Source organism: Choloepus didactylus, chromosome 21 (genome assembly GCF_015220235.1).
Source record: "Choloepus didactylus isolate mChoDid1 chromosome 21, mChoDid1.pri, whole genome shotgun sequence".
Lineage (NCBI taxonomy): Eukaryota > Metazoa > Chordata > Mammalia > Pilosa > Megalonychidae > Choloepus > Choloepus didactylus.
Genome location: NC_051327.1, coordinates 5726800 through 5748251, shown reverse-complemented (window position 1 = coordinate 5748251; position 21452 = coordinate 5726800). Strand labels below are relative to the sequence as shown.

Genomic DNA, 21452 nt, shown 5'->3' with positions numbered 1-21452 from the left:
TAGGATTTTAGGAACTGCTGTTTGAAAAGAAGATAGGATTCACTTTCTCCATACTCCTTGGTAACTTCTAACTTCACAATTCAGAGGCAAAGACTGCAGTCTGCAGCTCTACCTCTGATCTTAAAGGATGAGACAGCAGTAGTGATTTTCCCAGCAGCATGTGAATATGGTCAACTCAGAGGCTGGAAGAAACAACAGTGAAGTTCTGTAATTCTGAGAAACATTGCCAAAATCTTTCCTCAAGGTCATCACGCTTCAGCCCCAAGAAGCCAACAAAGAACAACTTCTAGGCCAACATGTGCATTTGAGTCCTATTCTAATTCCCCATTAAATGAACAAAGGCAGATAATAAAGAAGAAACCCTGCATCTCTCCTGGAACAAAGGAAGAGTGCCAACTAAATTCCAGGAGGAATTTCTCTAGGATATAGAAGTGGCTTTCAAACTTGACTGTGCATCAGAACGGCCTAGATGGCTGTTAAAACATGGATTTCTGGGCCCCATCCCCAGAGCTTCTGACTCAGCAGGTCTGGGGTAAGGGCTGAAAATTTTGCATTTCTAACATATTCCAAGGTGATGCTGACACTGTGTGTCCTGTGGCCATACTTTTAAAACCAACTGCAAGGGAAATGTGGTAGGTGCAAACTCACATCTCATACATGCAGAGGGATATGCCAAGCAAAGCATTAGCACTGCCAAGGCTGGTTTTTAACCTGACCCCGTAATAAAACACTCTACCCAATAACCAGGGAATACGTATTCTTTTCAATTTCACATAGAATATGGCCAAGACAGACCATATCCTGGCTTATAAAACATGCCTTAACAAATTTAAAAGATTTGAAATTATACAGGGTGTTTACTTTGACACTTTATACAATGGAATAAAATTAAATAATGGAATTGAACTAGAAATCAATAATAAAAAGATAACAGGAAAATCTCCAAACACATGGAAATTAAACAACACACTTCCAAATAATCCATGGGCCAGAGGAAGTCTCAAGGGAAATTAGAAACTATTTTGAACTGAACAAAATTTGTGGATGCAACTATAGAGGAGAAATTTTACAGCATTAGAAAGGGAGAAAGTTCTGAAACTAATAAATTTCCATCTTAAGAAACTATAAAAAGAAGAGCAAAATAAAAACAAAGAAAGCAGAAGGAAGGAAATAATAATAATAGCAGAAATCAGTGACATTGATAACAGAAAAAAGGATAGAGAAGATCAACGAACCCAAAAAGCTGGTTCTTTGAAAAGATAAAATTCGTAAACCTAAGAAAAGTTGATAAAACTGTAACAAGGATGACAGAGAAAAAAAGAAGACACAAATTACTGTTATCAGTAATAAAATATGAGGTCTTATTACAGATCCTTTAGACATTAAAAATATAATAAGGGAATACTATGAACAATTCTATGCACATAAATTAGACAACTTAAAAAAATGGAACTTCTCAATCTCACAAATTTCCAAAATTAACTTAAGATGAAATAGATAACTTGAATTGTCCTATGACTATTGAAGAAATTGAATTCATAATTTCAAAAATTTCAAAAGAGAAAACTCCTGGCTCAAATGATTTCACTAGAAAATTCTACCAAACATTTAAAGAAGAAATAACAATTCAATACAATCTCTTCCAGAGAATAGGAGAGAACACTTCCCAATTTAGTTTTAAAGGTCAGTACTACTCTGATACAAAACATTACAATAAAAGAAAACTACAGACAATATAATGCCATGAAATAGAAACTAAAGCTCTCAAAAAAATTAGACATACAAAATGAACCCAGAAATATAGAAAAAGAATAATACACTATATACAGGTATAGCTTATCCTGGTAAGGCAAAAATGGTTTAGTATTTCAAAATCAATCAATGTAATCCACCATATTAATAGCCTACAGAAGGAAAACCACATTAGTATCAACTGGCGCAAAAAAATATTTGACAAAACCCCACATCCATATATGATAAAAGCTCTCAGTAAATAAGGAATAGCAGGGAACTTCCTCAACCTGATAAAAGGCATCTTTTACTTAAGGGTAAAAGACTAAATACTTACTTCCTAAGATCAGGAACAAGGTAAAGATGTTCACTGTCACAATTCCTATTAACATAATACTGGAAGTCCTAGCCAGTGCAATAAACAGGCATGAAAAATAAATAACAAGCATACAGTTCAGAAAGGAAGAAATAACATGTTCCTATTTACAGAAGACATCGTTTATATAGAAGAGCCCAAGAAGTGTAAAAAAAGAGAGAATTCCTAAAATGAATATTTTGCAGGATACAAGTTCAACACCTAAAAATGAATTGTATTAACATTGAGGACTGACAATTTGGTATGCCATGCCCTAGAACTTGGGGTTTGCCCTTATGGAGCTTGTCGCTGCAAGAGAGAGGCTAAGCCTATTAGTGGTTGTGCCTAAGAGTCTCCCCCAGAGTGCCTCTTTGTTGCTCAGATGTGGCCCTCTCTCTCTCTAAGCCCACTCAGCAGGTGAACTCACTGCCCTCCCCTCTGCATGGGGCCCGACTCCCAGGGGTGTAAATCTCCCTAGCAATGCAGAATATGACTCCCAGTGATGAGCCTGGACCCGGCATCATGGGACTGAGAAAATCTTTTTGACCAAAAGGGGGAAGTGAAATGAAACAAAATAAAGTTTCAGTGGCTGAGAGATTTCAAATGGAGTTGAGAGGTCACTCCGAAGGGCACTCTTATGCATTATATAGATATCCCTCCTTTCTAGGTTTTAATGTATTGGAATAGCTAGAAGGAAACACCTGAAACTATCAAACTGTAACCCGGTAGCCATGATTCTTGAAGACAATTGTGTAACTATGTAGCTTACATGGGGTGATGGTGTGATTGTGAAAACCTTGTGGTTCACACTCCCTTTATCCAGTGTATGGATGGATGAGTAGAAAAATGGGGACAAAAACTAAATGAAAAATAGGGTGGGATGGGAGGATGTTTTGGGTGTTTTTTTACTTTTGTTTTTTATTCTTATTTTTATTCTTTCTGGTGTAAGGAAAATGTTCAAAAATTGATTGGGGGGGATGAATGGACAACTATATGATGGTACTGTGAACAGTGGATTGTACACCATGGATGACTGTATGATATGTGAATATATCTCAATGAAACTGAATTTTAAAAAATAAAAATAAAAAAACTAAAAGAAACAATTGTATTTCTATATACTAGCAAGGAACAATTAGAAACTGAAATTTAAATAAGCATCATTTAAAACAGCTCCAAAAAATGAAATACTTAGGTATAAATTTAACAAAACATGTGCCTGATCTATATGCTTAAACCTATAAAACACTGATAAAAGAAGGCAAAGAAAGATCTAAATAATTGGAGAGACATTCTGTGTCCATGGTTTGGAAGACTCAAGTGGTAAAAATGTTAATTCTCCACAAATTGACCTACAGATTTAATGCATTTCCAATCAAAATCTCAGCAGGTTTGTGTGTGTGTGTGTTTACAACAATCTCAAATTTATAAGGAAAAGCAAAGTATTAGAATAGCCAAAACAAATTTGAAAATGAAGAATAAAGTTGGAGGAATCACAACTTTGATTTTAAGATTATTATAAAGCTGTAGTAATCAAGACAGTGTGGTACTGGGGAAGGACTAGAAACATAGATCAATGAAATAGGGTAGAGAGTCTAGAAATAGACTTAAATAAATACAGTCAATTGATTTTTAACAAAGTTCAATGGAGGAAAAATATAGCCTTTTCAACAAATGGTGCTGGAACCATTAGACATCTACGTGCAAAAATAATGAATCTTATATCTTACATAAAAATTAACTCAAAATGGATCATATATCTAAATATGTAGTGTAAAACTATAGCACTTCTAGGAAAACAAAATAGGAGAGCATCCTCCTGAACTGGGGTTAGGCTAAGAGTTCTTGGACTTAACACCAAATGCACAATCCATAAAAGAGAAATTGATAAATCGGACTCTATCAAAATTTAAAACTTTTTGTCTGTGAAAGACGCTATTAAGAGAATAAAAAGACAAGATATGGACTGGGAGAAAATATTTGCAAATCACATATCTAACAAAGGACTTGAATCCAAAATACATAAAGACCTCTCAAAACTCAAAAACCCAATTTTTAAAATGGGTAAAATGCAGTGTTCTAGTTTGCTAATGCTGCCGGAATGCAAAACACCAGAAACGGATTGGCTTTTATAAAAGGGGGTTTATTTGGTTACACAGTTACAGTCTTAAGGCCATAAAGTGTCCAAGATAACACATCAGTAATCGGGTACCTTCACCAGAGGATGGCCAATGGTGTCCAGAAAACCTCTGTTAGCTGGGAAGGCACGTGACTGGCGTCTGCTTCAAAGTTCTGGTTTCAAAATGGCTTTCTCCCAGGACGTTCCTCTCTAGGCTGCAGTTCCTCAAAAATGTCACTCTTAGTTGCACTTGGGGTAGTTGTCCTCTCTTAGCTTCTCTGGAGCAAGAGTCTGCTTTCAACGGCCATCTTCAAACTCTCTGTCATCTGCAGCTCCTGTGCTTTCTTCAAAGTGTCCCTCTTGGCTGTGGCTCCTCTTCAAAACAGCACTCACAGCTGCACTGAGTTCCCTCTGTCCATCAGCTCATTTATATGGCTCCAGTGACTCAACTTAGACCCACCCCAAATGGGCGGAGCAACACCTCCATGGAAATTATTCAATCAGAGTCATCACCCACAGCTGGGTGGGGCGCATTCCAAAGAAACACTCAAAGAATTACAATCTAATCAACACTGATAACATCTGCCCACACAAGATTACGTCAAAGTTAATGGCTTTTGGGGGACACAATATATTCAAACTGGCACAGGCAGGAACAGACACTTTACCAAAGAAGATAGAAGGAAGGAAAATAAGCACATGAAAAGCTGCTCAATATCATTAGCCATTAGGGAGATGCAAATTAAAATCACCTATTCTAATGGCTAAAATGAAAAAAAAATACTGACAGAACCAAGTGCTGATGAATATGTGGAGCAGCTGGAACTTTCTCACATTGCTAATGGAAATGCAAAATGGCACTGCCACTGTGGAAAACACAGTCTGGCACTTTCTTATAAAGTTATATAAACACTTCCAGTACGACTCAGCGATTGCACTCTTGGGCATTCATCCCAGAGAAATGAAAACATATTTATACAAATACCTGTTTATGAGTATTTAGAGTAGCTCTATTCATAACAGCCTCAAACCAGAAACAACCCCAATATCCATCGTTAGGTAGATGGACAAACTGTGGTATATCCAGACAATGGATGGGTTTATCCAGACCATGAATGAATGAACTATTGATCCATCTAACAACTTAGATGAATTTCTTAGGCATTATGCTGAGTGAAAGAAGCCAATCTCAAAAAGTTACAAACTGGAGAAACTAAGATGGCAGCTAAGTCAGACAGGGTGAAGAAACACCTCTGTGAAAAACACTAGATAAAAACCGAAAGTGACCCAGAATACTGGTTGCAGCGATGCACCAGCTGGACGAGGTCTCCTAGTTCCAGAGGGGCCGAATAATTGGTGAAACCGGGCGTCTGCATTCTGAAATGAGTGGGTAAGCTGGCTGGAAGACCCGCAGCCACGCGGCAGTCTGAGGAAGCCAGGGTTTGGCATTTGGAGACTGACTGGCTCTTTTAAAAAAAAAAAAAAAAAAAAATGGAAAAACCCAGGAGTATCTGCAGCTGCGATAGTGGGAACCACGCAGTAAAGCACAGCAAGAGGGGGCTCTGCCAGCCTCTCAGTGTCTGGCCGGAAAGATAGCCCGCTGCAGATACCCTTGGGGCCGGGGGAACGGAGGGGAGAGCCGGAAGCAGAAAGAAACCCCGCAGCTTGCAGCTGGCTCACCAGAGGGCTGGATAAACTCCTGCCTGGGGCCATGCCCACAGCCCAGAGCCCTGCCAGTTGTCCCGGAGCTGGGAAGGAGGAACTGTGCAAGGAGGGGTGGTTGAGATCCCCCATTCGGCCATCTTTGCATCAAGCTGAAAGTGCCCCTGCACGGCATGGCGGCCCGGGGCTTCCCTTGAGGGACAGCGTGCACTGGTGATGTAGGATAGCATTCCCTCAGCAGAGGTCCTGGAGGATCGCAGCTGGGTGGGGGGACCCGCTCGGAGAACCCAGGGACATTACACCAAGTCTGGTGGTTTGTGGGACAGCGAGAGAGAGGGTCTGGGGCTGAAATGAAATGAAGGCTTAGACTCTTGAGGCAGCCTTGAATCTCTGGGAACCCGGGGGATTTGAATATTAAAGCTTCCTCCCTGGCCACCCGTATACACGCCCCACATTCAGGGTAGACGGCTCCAGCAACACACCCAAACTGAGTTCTCCAACTGAACTCCACAAGAATCACTTCCCCACATACTGCAGGGACAAGGTGAGAATTGACTTGAGGGGTATACGTGACTCACAGATGCCATCTGCTGGTTAGTTAAAGTGTACGCTACCAAACTGTGTTCCTGAAAAATTAGATAGATTTTTTTTTTTACAACTTGAAAGAATCCTATCAAGCAAAGCAAACACCAAGAGGCCAAAAACAACAGAAAATCTTAATGCATATGATAAAAACAGACGATATGGAGAATCCAACTCCAAACACACAAATCAAGATATTGTAAGAAACACAGTACCTCGCACAATTAATCAAAGAACTATAGTCGAGGAACGAAAACATGGCAAAGGATTTAAAGGACATCAAGAAGACCATGGCCCAGGATATAAGCGACATAAAGAAGACCTTAGAAGAGCATAAAGAAGACATTGCAAGAGTAAATAAAAAAATAGAAGATATTATGGAAATAAAAGAAACTGTTGGCCAAATTAAAAAGACTCTGGATATTCACAATACAAGACTAGAGGAAGATGAACAACATCTCAGTGTCCTACAAGTCCACAGAACAGAAAATGAAAGAACAAAAGAAGAATGGAGAAAAAAATTGAAAAAATCGAAAGGGATCTCAGGGATACGATAGATAAAATAAAATGTCCAAACTTAAGACTCATTGGTGTCCCAGAAGGGAAAGAGAAGGGTAAGGGTCTAGAAAGAGTATTCAAAGAAATTGTTGGGGAAAACTTCCCCAACCTTGTACACAACATAAATACACAAAGCATAAATGCCCAGCGAACTCCAAATAGAATAAATCCAAATAAACCTACTCCGAGACATATTCTGATCAGACTCTCAAATACTGAAGAGGAGGAGCAAGTTCTGAAAGCAGCAAGAGAAAAGTAATTCACCACATACAAAGGAAACAACATAAGACTAAGTAGTGACTACTCAGCGGCCACCATGGAGGCGAGAAGGCAGTGGCATGACATATTTAAAATTCTGAGAGAGAAAAATTTCCAACCAAGAAACTTTATCCAGCAAAACTCTCCTTCAGATTTGAGGGAGAGCTTAAATTTTTCACAGACAGACAAATGCTGAGAGAGTTTGCCAATAAAAGACCTGCCCTACTTCAGATTCTAAAGGGAGCCCTACCGACAATGAAACAAAGAAAGGAGAAAGAGATATAGAGAATTTTAACAGACATATATAGTACCTTACATCCCAAATCACCAGGACACTCATTTTTCTCTAGTGATCACAGATCTTTCTCCAGAAGGGACCATAAGCTGGGACATAAAACAAGCCTCAAGGAATTAAAAAAAAAAAATTGAATATACTCAAAGCACATTCTCCAACCACAATGGAATACAAATAGAAGTCAACAATTTTTGAACTGTAACTCCACTATTTACTTCCTACATGATATAAAATACACAAACTCTAATGACAAATCAGTAGTTTTGAACTCAATGTAAAATATGTAATTTTAGACAACTATATAAAGGTGGGGGAATGAAGGAGTATAGGAACATAGTTTATGTGTCCTATTGAAGTGAAGGTGGTATCAAAGAAAAACAAGATTGACAGGGATTTAAGAGGTTAATTTTAAGCCCCACAGTAAACACAAAGAAATTATCAGAGAATATAACTATAGAGATGAAAAGTAGAGTTTGGGTTAAGAGAAATGGGGGAAGGGGCAAAGGGGAGTTAAGAAATGAGTGTAGGGTTGCTGTTTGAGGTGAAGGGAAATTTCTAGTAATAGATGGTGGGAAAGAGCATTACAACATTCTAAATGCGATTAATCCCACTAATGGAAGGCTAGGGAGGGGGTGGAATGGGAAGATTTAGGCTCTATATATGTTTCCACAACTGAAAAAAAAAATCTAACTAGATGACAATTGAATGCTAAGGATGAACTTGGATGGAATTGGAGGATAGAGGACAGGTGGCTCAAAGGGGCACAGCTGAGACATAAGGTAAAGGAAATATCGAATGTAAGCTTTGTATCATTGTTGAATCTCTTGTACTTCTTAGCTGCGCTTAATGGGATTGCATAAAAGAATGTTCTTGTTCATGGGAAGTGTATACGTGAATTATAGTGTATGTTCAAGGATGTGTGCAGCTAGCTCTCATATGTTCAGAAGACAGAGCAATAGATGATGGATGATAGATAGGGAGGGAAAGAAATAGTGATGTGACAGCATGTTAAATTTGGTGGATTGAGCTATTGGGGGAGGGGCATCAGGATATGATGGAATTCTGTGTATGGGGTTAGCATTGTTTTTGCAAAAAAAAAAAAAAAAAAAGAAAGAAAGAATTCAGGGACAAGAAAAAAAAAAAGTTACAAACTGTGCCATTCCATTTATATGACAGTCCCAAAAGCACAAAACTGTAGTGACAATGAGCAGATCAACAGTTGCCAGATGTTACAGCAGGGGGAGGATATGACCACAAAGACAGAGCACAAGGGAATTTACTGAGGTGACAGAACTATTCTGTTTCCTAATAGTGGTGGTTACATGAATGTTTACATGTGTTAAAATTCACAGAACAGTATACCAAAAAAATCCATTTCCTGTATTTAAATTTAAAAATAAAATACAAAATAATTTAAAATATAATATCTATTTTTAATTAAAAAGACTTGGTAAATTATAAAAACTTCCTTAATACCATTAAAATTTTGTATCTCAAACCAACAAAAAGCATGATCATGCTTAAAGGTGAAGCATTCCCACTAAAAGCAGGAATAAGACAAAGGTGACTATTATTAATCTTTGCTTTGGAAGTTCTAGCCAACAGAGAAAAGTGAATGAAAAAAAGAGGTATTAATACGCTAAATAAAAAAGGTAAAATATTCTCACTGCATAAATCAGATTAAGTACTTGGAAAAATTAAGAGCATCAGCTGAAATACTCAAAACTGAAAAATTATTTGAATAAATAGGGTTTAGCAACAAAAGAAAAAAATGGGAGCGCACAGGGACAGGCTTTTATAAAACACGGAATACACCTTCCAAGAAACATTCAACTTCAGCAGTAATTAAAGCAGAGAGCATTTTTAAAAAATGAAAAACAAAATAGCATTTTAAATATCAAATCGACAAAAAAGTTTTGAAGCTACTATTTCCCAAGTTCTTTGAGGGGACGAGGAATGGGCTCTCAAATATTGCTAGAAGAAGAAATTAAAACATAAAACTTCTGGAGGACGATAACAATAACCGAAGCATTTTTTAAAACCCCAGCAATTTTCATTACATACCCTTTGATCCAGCCGTATCACATTTAGGAATTCATCCTAAGAACACAATCAAAGCTGTATCCAAAAACTTAGCCACAAAGGTATTCATCACATTTGTGTTTAGCACAGAAACGAGCTAAAGACGCAATCTTCAGCTTCTCTGACTTTGTCCTATGTCCTTATACACTCTCCAAGTGATGTCATTCATGGCTTTACTGTCATCTACACATCAATTATTCCTGAATATAAATCCATACACCTGCAACCCATCTCCTAAATTCCAGACTGAAATACTCAACTGCTAATTAATATTCCAATTGGGATGTTTGTAGACACCTCAAACTCAATGTATTCAAGTTGTTTTTTTTCCCCCAAGTTTGTCACTTCTCTTGTTCTTATGCCAGTGATGGCAAATAAACACTGAATTGCCTGAGCCAACAATCTGGAAGTCACACAAGGTTCTTCCCTCTCCCTCACTGCCCCTTGCCCCATATATCAAATCAACCATAAAATTCTGTTGATTCCACCTCCTCAACAAATCTCTAGACTCCAGAGTCTAGAGTAAAAGGGGTAGTTGGCAGAGGTCTATGGCACTCAGGCCTTTCTTGAAGTAGCAAAACAGTGGAACTGCCACCTGGTCTTCCCACTATCCACCTTTCTGAGCTGCTGCCTGTGGTGGTTTGGAACTGTACATAGCCCAGAAAAAACATGGTCTTAAGTTAATCTGTTCCTGTGGATGTGAACCCATTTTAAGTAGGAACTTTTGACAGGGCTACTTCAGTTAAAGTATGACCCAACTAATCAGGAAGGGTCTTAATCCTATTACTGGGTCCTTTATTAATGGAATGAAAGAGGAAGAGAGAGAGAGAGAGAGAGAGAGAGAGAGAGAGAGAGAGAGAGAGAGAGAACCACAGAAGCAAGAAGCTGAAATCAATGAAACCTGAAAGAGAAGGGAGAGACCAGTAGACACCACCATGTGCCTTGCCATGTGACAGAGGAGTCAAGGATTGCCAGCAGATGGTCTTCAGGAAGAAAGCATCACCTTGATGATGCCTAGATTTGGACATTTTCCAGGCCTCAAAGCCATGAGTGAATGGCTTTGAGCCATTCAATTCCCATTGTTTAACTCGACCCATCTCATGGTATTTGCATCAGCAGCCTAGGAAACTAAGATACTGACCAATCCGTGGATCTGGGTGGCTGCTCTAGTCTATTTTACCCTGACAATAGGTCTGACTCTTTTTTTTTACTGTGGCTGCCTTAATCCAGAGTGTCAGAATCTGGTGAAAAGTCCAGCCAGAATCTGAAGTCTAAACCATATTTCAGAACTGACTGAGGGTGGATTCTCTCCCCCATCCCCCTTCTGCCCCAGTAGAGTGAGATCATTTCATACCGTTCATCCACTCCTCTGACTTGGTGCTGAACTCGTAGGTTGTTGCCCACAGTTGCTCATAAGGCACCTTGTTGGTCAACAAAGTCTGCAGAAGAGGGAAGGCACTCTTCTCCTTTTCCAACAGCTCCTCCTCCTTATTGATCAACTGCATGGAGCAAAAATGGATGCCATTTATTGGGTGCGTGCTCTCCTGAACTCTGGAAGCCACCAATAGGTTCACAGCAACTGTCCTTTGGAGGTGGGATTATAGGTAGCTTAAATTACTTTTCCTCTTCACTTATTGTATTTTTGAAAACCAAGTGGAGAAGACGCTATGTGCTTTTGGAGAGTGAGAAAGGAAATTAAGGCATTGTCTCAAGAAAGCAGATCCCTTTGCTACCTCTGAAGGCCATGACAGCTGAGATCTAGCTGGTTGAAGCTATTGGATAATTTGCTGTTTGCTCCATCGCCTTTGTTCCTACTATACCATATCTCCATTTTCACAATTTGTGTTTATATTTTACATGATGTTGTCTCCATATGCCGACTTGCCTCAAAGGCAAGAACTTTAATGGTAAAAGAACTTACTAACTGACCTTTGGGGCAAGGGACTTAACTTCTCTAAGCCTTAGTTCCCTCATTTAAATGGAGATAAATGGGATGTTACAGACATTAACACAAATGAAGCCCTTTGCATATTGCCCAGCACATAGCAAATGTTTAATATATGTGAGAAATTACTCACTATAATTTCTTCTTTGTGTACTTGATGACTAACAAAAAAACCTGGTATAATGTAGAGGTGCAGAAAAAGTTAGTTAAAAGTACCCATGAAGGAACTGGTCAATCAATCAATGCTATCCCCCTGACAGGTGTTGTCAGGAAAATATGAGACCAAGGACCAGAACCATAAAACCAGTGCAGAGTCATAAATCCCAATCCCAAAATTCCAAACCTCAAATTCCACCAGTGCCTGGTCCAAGTTCTTTGATAGCTCACTGAGTTTTTCAACGTTGTTCTTCATTTCTTCTGGTGTCATCACTTCCCGCTTCCTAAAAGATTCCAGTTCCTTGCTGTATCCTTCAAGCTTTGACCCAAATTCTGAGCACCTGAAAGCAAAGACAGCTCAGTCACATTTTGGATTTTCATTTTGTGCATTTTCACCTTATCAGCATTGTTCACTGACATTCTAGCCTTCAAGCCTGGAGAGAATTTGTTCTTCAAAACTGCCAATTGTAGAAAAATAAAATAAATGAAGAGGAAAAATAAGTTAAGCTACCTATAATCCCACCTCCAAGAGAGAGTTGCTGTGAACCTCTTGGTGAGTAAACATTTCCATATGTTTTCCTGTACTGGGAAATATGTATGCCAGAGAGACACAGGAGGGGAGAATACCATGTGATGACAGTGGCAGAGACTGAAGTGCTGCAGCTGCAAGCCAAGGAACGTTAAGGATTGCCAGCAAACCACCCAAAGCTGGAAGAGGGGAAGGATCCTCCTCTAAGGTTTCAGAGGGAACACGACTCTCCCAACGCCTTGATTTCTGACTTCTGGCCTCCAGAACTGTGAGACAACAAACTGCTGTTGTTTTAAGCCACCCAGTTTGTAGTACTTTGTTATGGCAGCCCTAAGAAACTAAGACACATAAATAAAGATGAAATGAAACAAGGTATTTCAGATAAGTGCTCTGAAGAAAATAAAACAGGGCAGTGACTGGGGGGTGGAATTGGAGGTCTACTTAGCTAGAGAGATCAGGGAAGAACTTTCCAGAGATTGATTACTTCATCCATATTATCAACAAATCAGGTCTCAAATTTACTTCTCTCTTTTCCTAATGAGGTCGAATAATGCATCCTGTTATGTGCACAGGCTCCGGAGCTAGACAGCCTGGTTCAAATGTACATTCTACCAACTTAAAAAATCTGTGATCTTGGACAAGTAACTAAACCTTTCTATGAATCTGATGCATAAAATGGGAAAGACAAAATGCCTACTTTAGTATTTAATAAGCTAAATACATAAAATTCTTAGACTTGAGCCTGTACAAAGTAATTACTATGTGTGTTCATTTGCATTCACTAGAATGTTAACTCTATTAATGCAGTTCTCGTCCATTTTATTCCCTATTGTGTCTCCAGCACTTAAAAGCCTGGCAAATTGCAGACAATCAATAGTCATTAATCATTGAATGAATGAATAAGTGAATTTGCCATTGAGAACAACTATAGTGACACATTATAAATTTTATAAATCATGTGGCTATTATTATTTTGTAAGTATTCTGTTATGACAGTTTTAATGTCCTTTTTTTCTTAAAAGTAATTGAGGGGAGTTCAAGTGGTTTGATTCGGGTTTATTACAAATTGCCAGCAGCCAGGAAGATGGCCCCGAACGATCCCCACCTCCTAGTAGTCACACTTTGTGTAATTCTATCCCCTTGAGTGTGGGATGGACCTAGTAACTCACTTCTAACAAAACGAATATGGCAAAAGTGATAGCTGTCAGTTCCAAGATTAGGTTACAAAAGGATGGTGACTTTCTCTTCCTCTCTCTCTCTCTCTTTCTCTCTCTCTCTCAAAGGGAAGTCATCCTGTCAAGTTGTAAGCTACCCTTTGGAGAGGCCCACACCTGCAAGGAACTGAATCTTTGCAGCAATCAGATGAGTGAGTCTGGAAGTGGAGCCACTTCCAGTCGGGCCTTCAGCTGACACTGCAACGTCAATGGACATTCTGACTGCAACTTCATGAGACACTGAGCCAGAGACAAACAGCTAAGCGGCATCTGGATTTCTGACCCACAGAAACTGTGATGTAACAAATGTTTGCTATTTTAAGCTGTTAGTGGGGGATGATTTGTTACGCAGCAATAGGTAACTAATATACACTTAGAATGTGGCCTATGTAATTTCTGCTTCTTGGAATTCTCTCTCTCTCTTTCCTTCCTTCCTTCCTTCCTCCCTCCCTCACCTCCCTCCCTTCCTTCCTTCCTTTTTTTGAGTTCTAAAAGACAGTCAATTTTGTAAATGTTCTAAGGATATTTAAGAATACTTTTTTTCTATTGTTGGTTAAAATGTTTGATACATTCATCCAATAAATCAAGATTATTAATTATTGCATTCCTTTATTTCCTTATTCAAGTTTTATTTTCTTCATTTTGCAGCTATGGCATTTGATATATAAGGGTTGATGGCTGCCTTAAGTTTATTTCCCCCACATAAAGTAACCATCTTTGAACCACCTAATGTTTTTTGCCTTGACTTTTACTATATCTGATATTAATATGGCTGACTTTGCTTTCCTTTACTGTGTATTTTCATGCTATACTTTTGCCCATATACAAATTTAAGTTTTCTCTGCTGCCCACCAGAGCAGATCAGAAATGAGATTACATCTGTAGCAAGAATAAATCAGTTATAAACAATTTATAGGAAATACAGAAGACAGAGGAATATGGGAAATGACGCTATAAGATGTAATCAACAAAATCCAGATTTTAGAACAAATGATCCAGTTTCTTCAATAAATTGCAAGGTTAAAAAAAAAAGGGTGGTGGTAGAGGGGGAACCTATAGAGAAGATATTTAAGTGATACATCAACCAATTGTAATGTGTAGACATTATTTGGATTCTGATTCAAGTAAGCAAACTATAAAAAGAAAATATTAATTAAATCATTTTGGTCCCCAGATTAAAAACCTTCAATGCCTTTGTTTTTCTTTTTTTGCTTAAAAAATTTTTTTTTATTTTGAAATAATTTTAAACTTACAGACAGTTGCAAAAATAATACAAAACAAATAAAGAGAACTCCCATACCCCTCCAGGTACCCAAATTTACCAACTTTTAACATCTTGCCACATTTGTTGTATCTGTCTGTCTTTGAAACATTTTTAAAAACTTTATTTATTGAAAAATTAGAAAACAAACAAAAAGGTTCAAACAAAGCAAAACAAAGGAATAAGAAAAACATAACCTAAAATAACTACATTGCTTCCTACCATACCCCAAGAAAATTATTGTGCTTAACAAGGAATCCAAACTCATTATCATGAGACGAAGGTCCTCTAACTCTCCACTCTCATTTTGTAGCCGCCCTCCTCCCACCTCAGGGTGTGTTGTATGCCTGAAGTAGGGCCCCTGCCACCCTCCCCCTCCCCATGTCCTCACTTAACTGGCTCCTTCTCTTCCTTTAATTCTCAAATGAGCCCTTCCCCGACTTGTCCAATGAACGCAACCACTAAACTCTCTTGCCCTGTTCAGTTCCTTTTTGCATTTATGTATTTCTCTCCTTTATCGTCTATCTCCCCATTCAACTGTTATCTTTCCAGGACAGCAGGGACTAGATACCTTTCATTCTCTGAGTCCTCTGATTAGAGGAATGGAGACAGGAGCACAAAAGGGAAGCAGGGAAGGTGGTCCCCTGTCACCTTCCTCCTGGTCTGATTATTTTTCACCAAGTTCTTAAAAGAATCAGAGATAACAACACAAACATTCTGTGAAAAGCAACCTGCCTTTGTTTCTTCCTGTCTCCCTTCCTCTTCTCAGTTTTCTAAAAATTGTTTGTGTTTTGTAGTAAGTGGTGATTTTAGCCTGGCAGGTGTTAATTTTAGAGAATTTCCTTACTGTGAAAAAGTTTCATTCATTCATTCTTTCATTTATTCATCAGAACAGTGAACTCTGTTGCTTATCTCTGATAAGGATTCAGAGATAGAGCAAGGCACTGTGCTGGATCTCCAATTCCTTAAGGCTTTGGTGAAACACACCAGGGTGCTCTACCTAAGACATCTTCCCACGTTCCCCCAAGATGCCAAAGGGGTTTCCAGTGCACTCTAATGGCAGAAGACCCTCTCACACCCCTGAGCTGTCAGTCCTGTATATTCCATGTCGCTTCCAAACCATGGAATGTACCACTGAGTTGGGCAAAATGGGGGTAGGAGGAGGGGAAAGCCAGCTTTCCTGTCGCCCACACAATCAGATGCTCCTGGGTGCCCTTTCCCATCATTAAAATTCTTTCTGAGGCTCCATATATGGTACCCACATACAAGACGTCTCTGATAAATGCAGTTTTGAATTCCACCCAGAGGGCGGTGGTATATAAACTCAGTGATTGCCTTAAAATATGTTACTAATGTTATCGTAATTAATCTTTTAATTGCTTACCGCTTTATAGCTTCCAAAGTACTTTCATGTTCATGAATAGCTATATAGTTACAGATATAGAAAAAGAGAGACTCACTACATGGAACATACATATGTGTGTATATAGTCCATGTAATGCTATAATACAATCATTAGAAAATAGTAGGCTCTTCGGTATATGAGTTGTACCCATAGCATCACCTGGAGTACAATGTGGGAATTCAAAGTCTGTGTATTGGTTCTGGCAGGAAGTAGAATTCACCCCATGTTCAAAAAAAGAGGCTTTTATGAAGGAACTACTTTCAGAGGTGAGATGTAGGGTTAAAGAAACTAGTGGCGGGGTCAGTGAGGCATCCAGAGACTAGCCTCGGAGGGAGCCATTATGTCCCCTGGGGCTGAAGGGACACGGAGACCCCAGGACAGTGGAGGAGCGGGAATCGTCGTCCTGGAAGGAGTCATCGCTGGGAGGGGCGCGGGTCCTGCAGGAGCCCAGGCCCGAGCAGGGAGGAGAGGAAAGCCCTCCAGCCACTCTCTGCCCCTGGGCCGGCGCTCCCCTGGACTCACAGAAGCCCGCAGGCAAGGGAGCCAGGGCCGCGGGCACAGGAATTGGGGGACTGGGAGCAGCAAACGGAGAGCAGCTCAGAAGCCACAGTTACGGTGGCTGGGAAAAGAAAGTCAAGCGTCCTGGGGACGGACGGGGATACTTTCACAGAAGGTGAATGCATAAATGAACGCCGATTAGCCCTCCCCACGGGGATGTTCTCGGGGTTTTTGCGGTGGCACGAGATTTCCGGGTTCACTGAGAGGGGGCGGGGCCTACGGCTGCAGACCCCACCCCTCGCCGAGAGCGGCTGCGGCTGTGCTGACCCCTACTGTCGAGAGCTCGGACACCAGTCGAACCAGTCGGTGAGCTCAGGCTGTGAGCCCACAACCCCCAAACGGGAAACCTGAGCACTTTTCGCATCACAAATGAGAATTGTTTCCATCTCTCCCAGCCTCCCCTCGTTCCATTTAACTCCAGCAGCACTTACTGTCTTCAATTAGTCTCTCTCCAGCTTACAGTAATGTTTTAAAAGTATGCTTGCAAGGGCCGTGGTTTTCACGTTAAGAAACCTTTTTTTTTCTCCCAGAAGTCACTGTTAAAAGGGAGAAGGCAGCTGGCAGTTTTTTAATGCCTTGTAGGAGACGGGTGCGACCTGGGTACGATCTCAGATCATCTTGTTCACCCTGCAGCACAATGAGCCAGGCTCTGTTGTCACCCCATTTTCCAGGTGAGGACACTGAGGCTCAAAAAGATTAAAAAACTTGCTCCTGATCACCTAACCACCTTGAATAATGGTTTGCTTCCAGGTTAGTCATCAAAAGTCAGTTCCACCCATCAGGCAAGTTCTGCATTCCGGCAGGAGTATCCATTTGGGAGGAGATGGATGTAGGATTTTGGGGGCAGCATACCTAGGCCATATTTGGGGGGTAGCAACCCAGTAGGTTTACCCATCAGCCAGAACTCCCATTCCCTCAATGTGGCTAGTTTTAGCAAGAGGTTGCAAGGAATATATCTTGCCTAGAACTCCCTGCTTTTACCTATCTTTTCCCTTCCTTAAGAATGTTTGCAGGGACTATGACAGCTAAAGTTGGACAGTGGGAATTTCATGTCTGATGGAGACAGGGTGCCTTGCATGAATCTGCTGTTCACAAACCAAGTGTTATGAGCTCTGTGTGTTTGTGCATGTATGCACGTGTGTGCCTGCACATGTGTATGTGTGTGCATGTGTCTGAGTGTGTGTATGTGTTGTTTACATGGCACTGGGTCCACAGGCAGTATCTGACTTTTCAGTATGTGTCTTTTTATGTCACTGGATTAAAATCTTTATTTACCAGCCAGACACACATACATGTTTAGAATAGAGCATAGCACATAGTAAAGACCCATAATAAATACTGATTGAATTGACAAATAATGAATGAATAAATGATTACAGTCACATTAGCACTGAACAAGAACAGCTGCAAAATAGGCAATTTCTCAGCCTCCTGCCACGCCTTTATTTTCCTGCTTTGATATCTCATAAATCGTGCTCTCCAGTGTAAGGCTGACAATTTTGGTATTATTATTGTGGAGGCCATTATTACATGCCACTATTTTTGCCTTTTCTCTCTGCACTGCCAAATTCTAATTATTCAAGGCAGGGGAGGAAACGTTGGCAGGGGTTAATACAGTTAAGCAGGCTTAAGGAGAATATCCCTCAGTGGGAAACCAAAGGAAATTTCTTCCCCACCAATTGTCTTCAGCCTTTACCCAGGCAAAGCTGCAGGGGGCTCTCAACAGAACAGGAACCTGCAGTGTGGGTTTTGAAGCTGGGCCTCATTTCTAGAACAACCCAACTCTCCTGTTACCTTTTTATCAGGTCCATCTCTGCCTGGTCCCTCTTGTTAAGGAGCAGGTTTCGGCTTTTTTCGAAGATATCTTCAATCTGGTCTGGCCAGAGGAACAGAGTGCTGTTCAACTTGATATCCTCTTCTGCAAAACATACACAGTCGGCTCTAGGACACCACTCAGCATAGGTCAGCATGTGGGGAATTGATTCAGCAGAATGAAAGAGATCAATAAAAATGGGTGGGGGTGCGGCAATGAATGGAGAGAGGTGGAAGGGTCAAGACTACTTTACTCCCTCAAGTCCATTATAGATGAATGACAGGCAACATTTATTGAGCACTTACTAAGGGCCAGGCTAGAAAGTAGGTGGTATCATCACCCCCGTTTTTACAAATGGGAAACAAAGAGAGTAAGACAAGTGGTCAAGGTCACACCACTAAAGGTGGCAGAACAGAATACAAGTCCAGGTCTAACTAATTCCAAAGCTTATGTTATTAACCAATATGCTTTATTGTCTTCCCAGCTTTGTCCGAGTAGAGTCAGAAATGTGGGTTGAAGTTTCAGCTCTATCCATCTGAATCTCAGTTCTCCTTTGGTTAAACGGAAGTAATAAAATCAGTGCCAGATGCCCCACCTAGTTTCATGGCTCTGGTCAATTAAAATTTCCTCCATACCCTTGAGAATTTAGTGGGCAGAGACCACAGTGGGAGAGTCAAATGTGTGTAAACATGGTCAAGGGAGGACACAGCTCCTGACTGGGTTGGTGGGTGGGAGATGTTTTGAGGACCTTTTATTCCCAGTCATCATCTCTCTCCCCCATCAATCCTTTCTCCCATTATGAACACCAGCTAATTCACAGGTGTTTTCCAGATGGAAAAATGCTCTGAAACTTGGCTTTCAAAGGGCATGCCAGCGTTTCCTTCAGAACGTGGTCCACTTACAAAACTCTTAACTTGGCCCAATAAACCTTCAAGGGGCTCTGGCCATTTCTTTCTTTCTAAGGTATATAGGATTGTGAAGGGGAGAGCCCTGGCCCCTCAAAGGCAACACTGTATTAAGATCACAGATAAGTACAATCTAACCATTTATAAAAATAATCCTTATTTGGAAGTGACTTTTCCAGGAATACCAGGCACAAGATGCAAAGACAGACATCTAAGAACTAGAAATCTAGTTCCTAGATATCCTCTTTTCTTTGTGTGTGTGTGTGTGTGTTTAACAAGATTCCTTTTGTTTGATTCAAATTCCTGTGGATAAGAGGGTGGAATTAGTGCCTCTAACATATGGGGCCATTTGAAAAGCAGCTCTCCTGATATTTAGTGGTAGGATTGCTATAACTCTCCTTCCCCCAACTTCCTATCCCTAAACATATAAATATACATTTACATTTGCATATACATCTATGGCATTGGACGTACGGGGCAAGTCTGCATAGTCCATCAGGAACTCTAACCGTTCAGCTGCATCTCTAAGTTGCCTCCTGAGTTTGAATACGGTGATGTCACTGGATTTCTTTAAGAATTCAATGAGTAATACCAGCTCTTCAGTGTTGGTGGGAATCTCACTGACTTTCTCTGCGATGGTGCTATACTGATTACAAATGCTTCAAAGAAAGAAACAGCCATCATCGTCATCATCATCTTCATCATCTAAAATAACTTTGTTGTAAAGACCCATCATCTGAACAGACATGATTCCTATTTGGAGACTAGAACAATGGTTCCCAACTCTTCCAACGCCAACCTGCCAATCTTTGATGGATATTAATCACATGCATATCATGGTATTAATAATGATGGTAGTATTGGTAATAGTATTTGTAGATGCCATGGCCCATACTAATCACTTTACATGTATTAACTCGTTTAATTCTCACAACAGTACTGAGTTAGGTACTATTATTATCTACATTTTATATTGCAAGAAAATGAGGCTGAATAACTTTTCTCAAAGCAACATGGTACGTAGGCGTCGGAGCCAGGATTTGAACCTGGGATGATTAACTCCAACACCCACATTATTTTTTAAAATAATCTTTCATTTTGAAATAACTTACAGGATGATTGCAAAAATAATACAAAACCCATACAGAAAACTCCAATATACCCCTTACCCAAATACCCAGATCCACCACAACTTTTAACATTTTGCCACATTTGTGCTCTCGTGTGTGCACTCTCCCTCCCTCTCTCTCTCTCTTCCTTCCTCCCTCCCCCTTCCCTCCCTTCCTTCCTTTCTTCCTTTTATCTACTATCTATTCATCTATCTATTTATTTTCTAAACATTTGAGAGTAGGTTGTATACCTCATGCCCCTTGAATGTATACTTTTCCTAAGAACAAGGATATTCACATATGTAAATATCTTAAGTTCAGTTGTAAGGTTCAGGAAATAAACATTGATATAAAGCTTACAGTCTAAATTCCAATATTTTCATAATCATGTAATACATTTAACTGTCATTGTCTTTTTAATCTCTCTCTCTCTAATTGTGGAAATATATATATATATACAACATGAACTTTCCCATCTCAGATGGTCTCAAGCCTACAATTCAGTGCAAAGCCCACACTTTAAAAAAAATTTTTTTCTATATGTATTTTAATTCCTCCACTAATGTTTTAAATGATATTTTATAGTGTAGTGTACCATTTTAATTCCCTTCTCATTTCATTCTTTTTCTTTAACATTATTGGAGTAATTCTAACTTTTAGGAAAATTTCAAAAATAAAGAATACTAATATACATCCCTGACTGTCATATCCAAATCTACCATTTTTTACATTTTGCCACATTTGCTGTTCCTTCCTTCTTCCTTCTTTCCTCCCTCCCTCCTAAATATTTAGAATAGGTTGGATACACCATGCCGCTTGAACACAATATTTCTACATACATGTCCTAAGAACTAAGTTATTCATTAATGTAACTACTTTATGTACAGTTACGTTAAACAGATTTAATAGTCATGA

General features: G+C 39.7%; 1 protein-coding gene across 5 annotated transcripts in view; it reads right to left on the bottom strand.

Moving 5' to 3' along the window:
• DNAH3 (dynein axonemal heavy chain 3) overlaps nt 1-21452 on the bottom strand; it is a 208830-nt gene that overhangs the window by 154226 nt on the left and 33152 nt on the right. For 4 of the 5 annotated variants that reach the window (XM_037814725.1, XM_037814726.1, XM_037814723.1 and 1 more), the window contains 4 exons: nt 19903-20087; nt 18505-18628; nt 11931-12084; nt 10997-11141 (listed from right to left, as the gene is read on the bottom strand). In XM_037814725.1, coding sequence (XP_037670653.1) covers nt 10997-11141; nt 11931-12084; nt 18505-18628; nt 19903-20087 — 608 coding nt within the window. The remainder of the gene's footprint in view (nt 1-10996; nt 11142-11930; nt 12085-18504; nt 18629-19902; nt 20088-21452) is intronic. The other variant, XM_037814727.1, reaches the window with a different exon arrangement.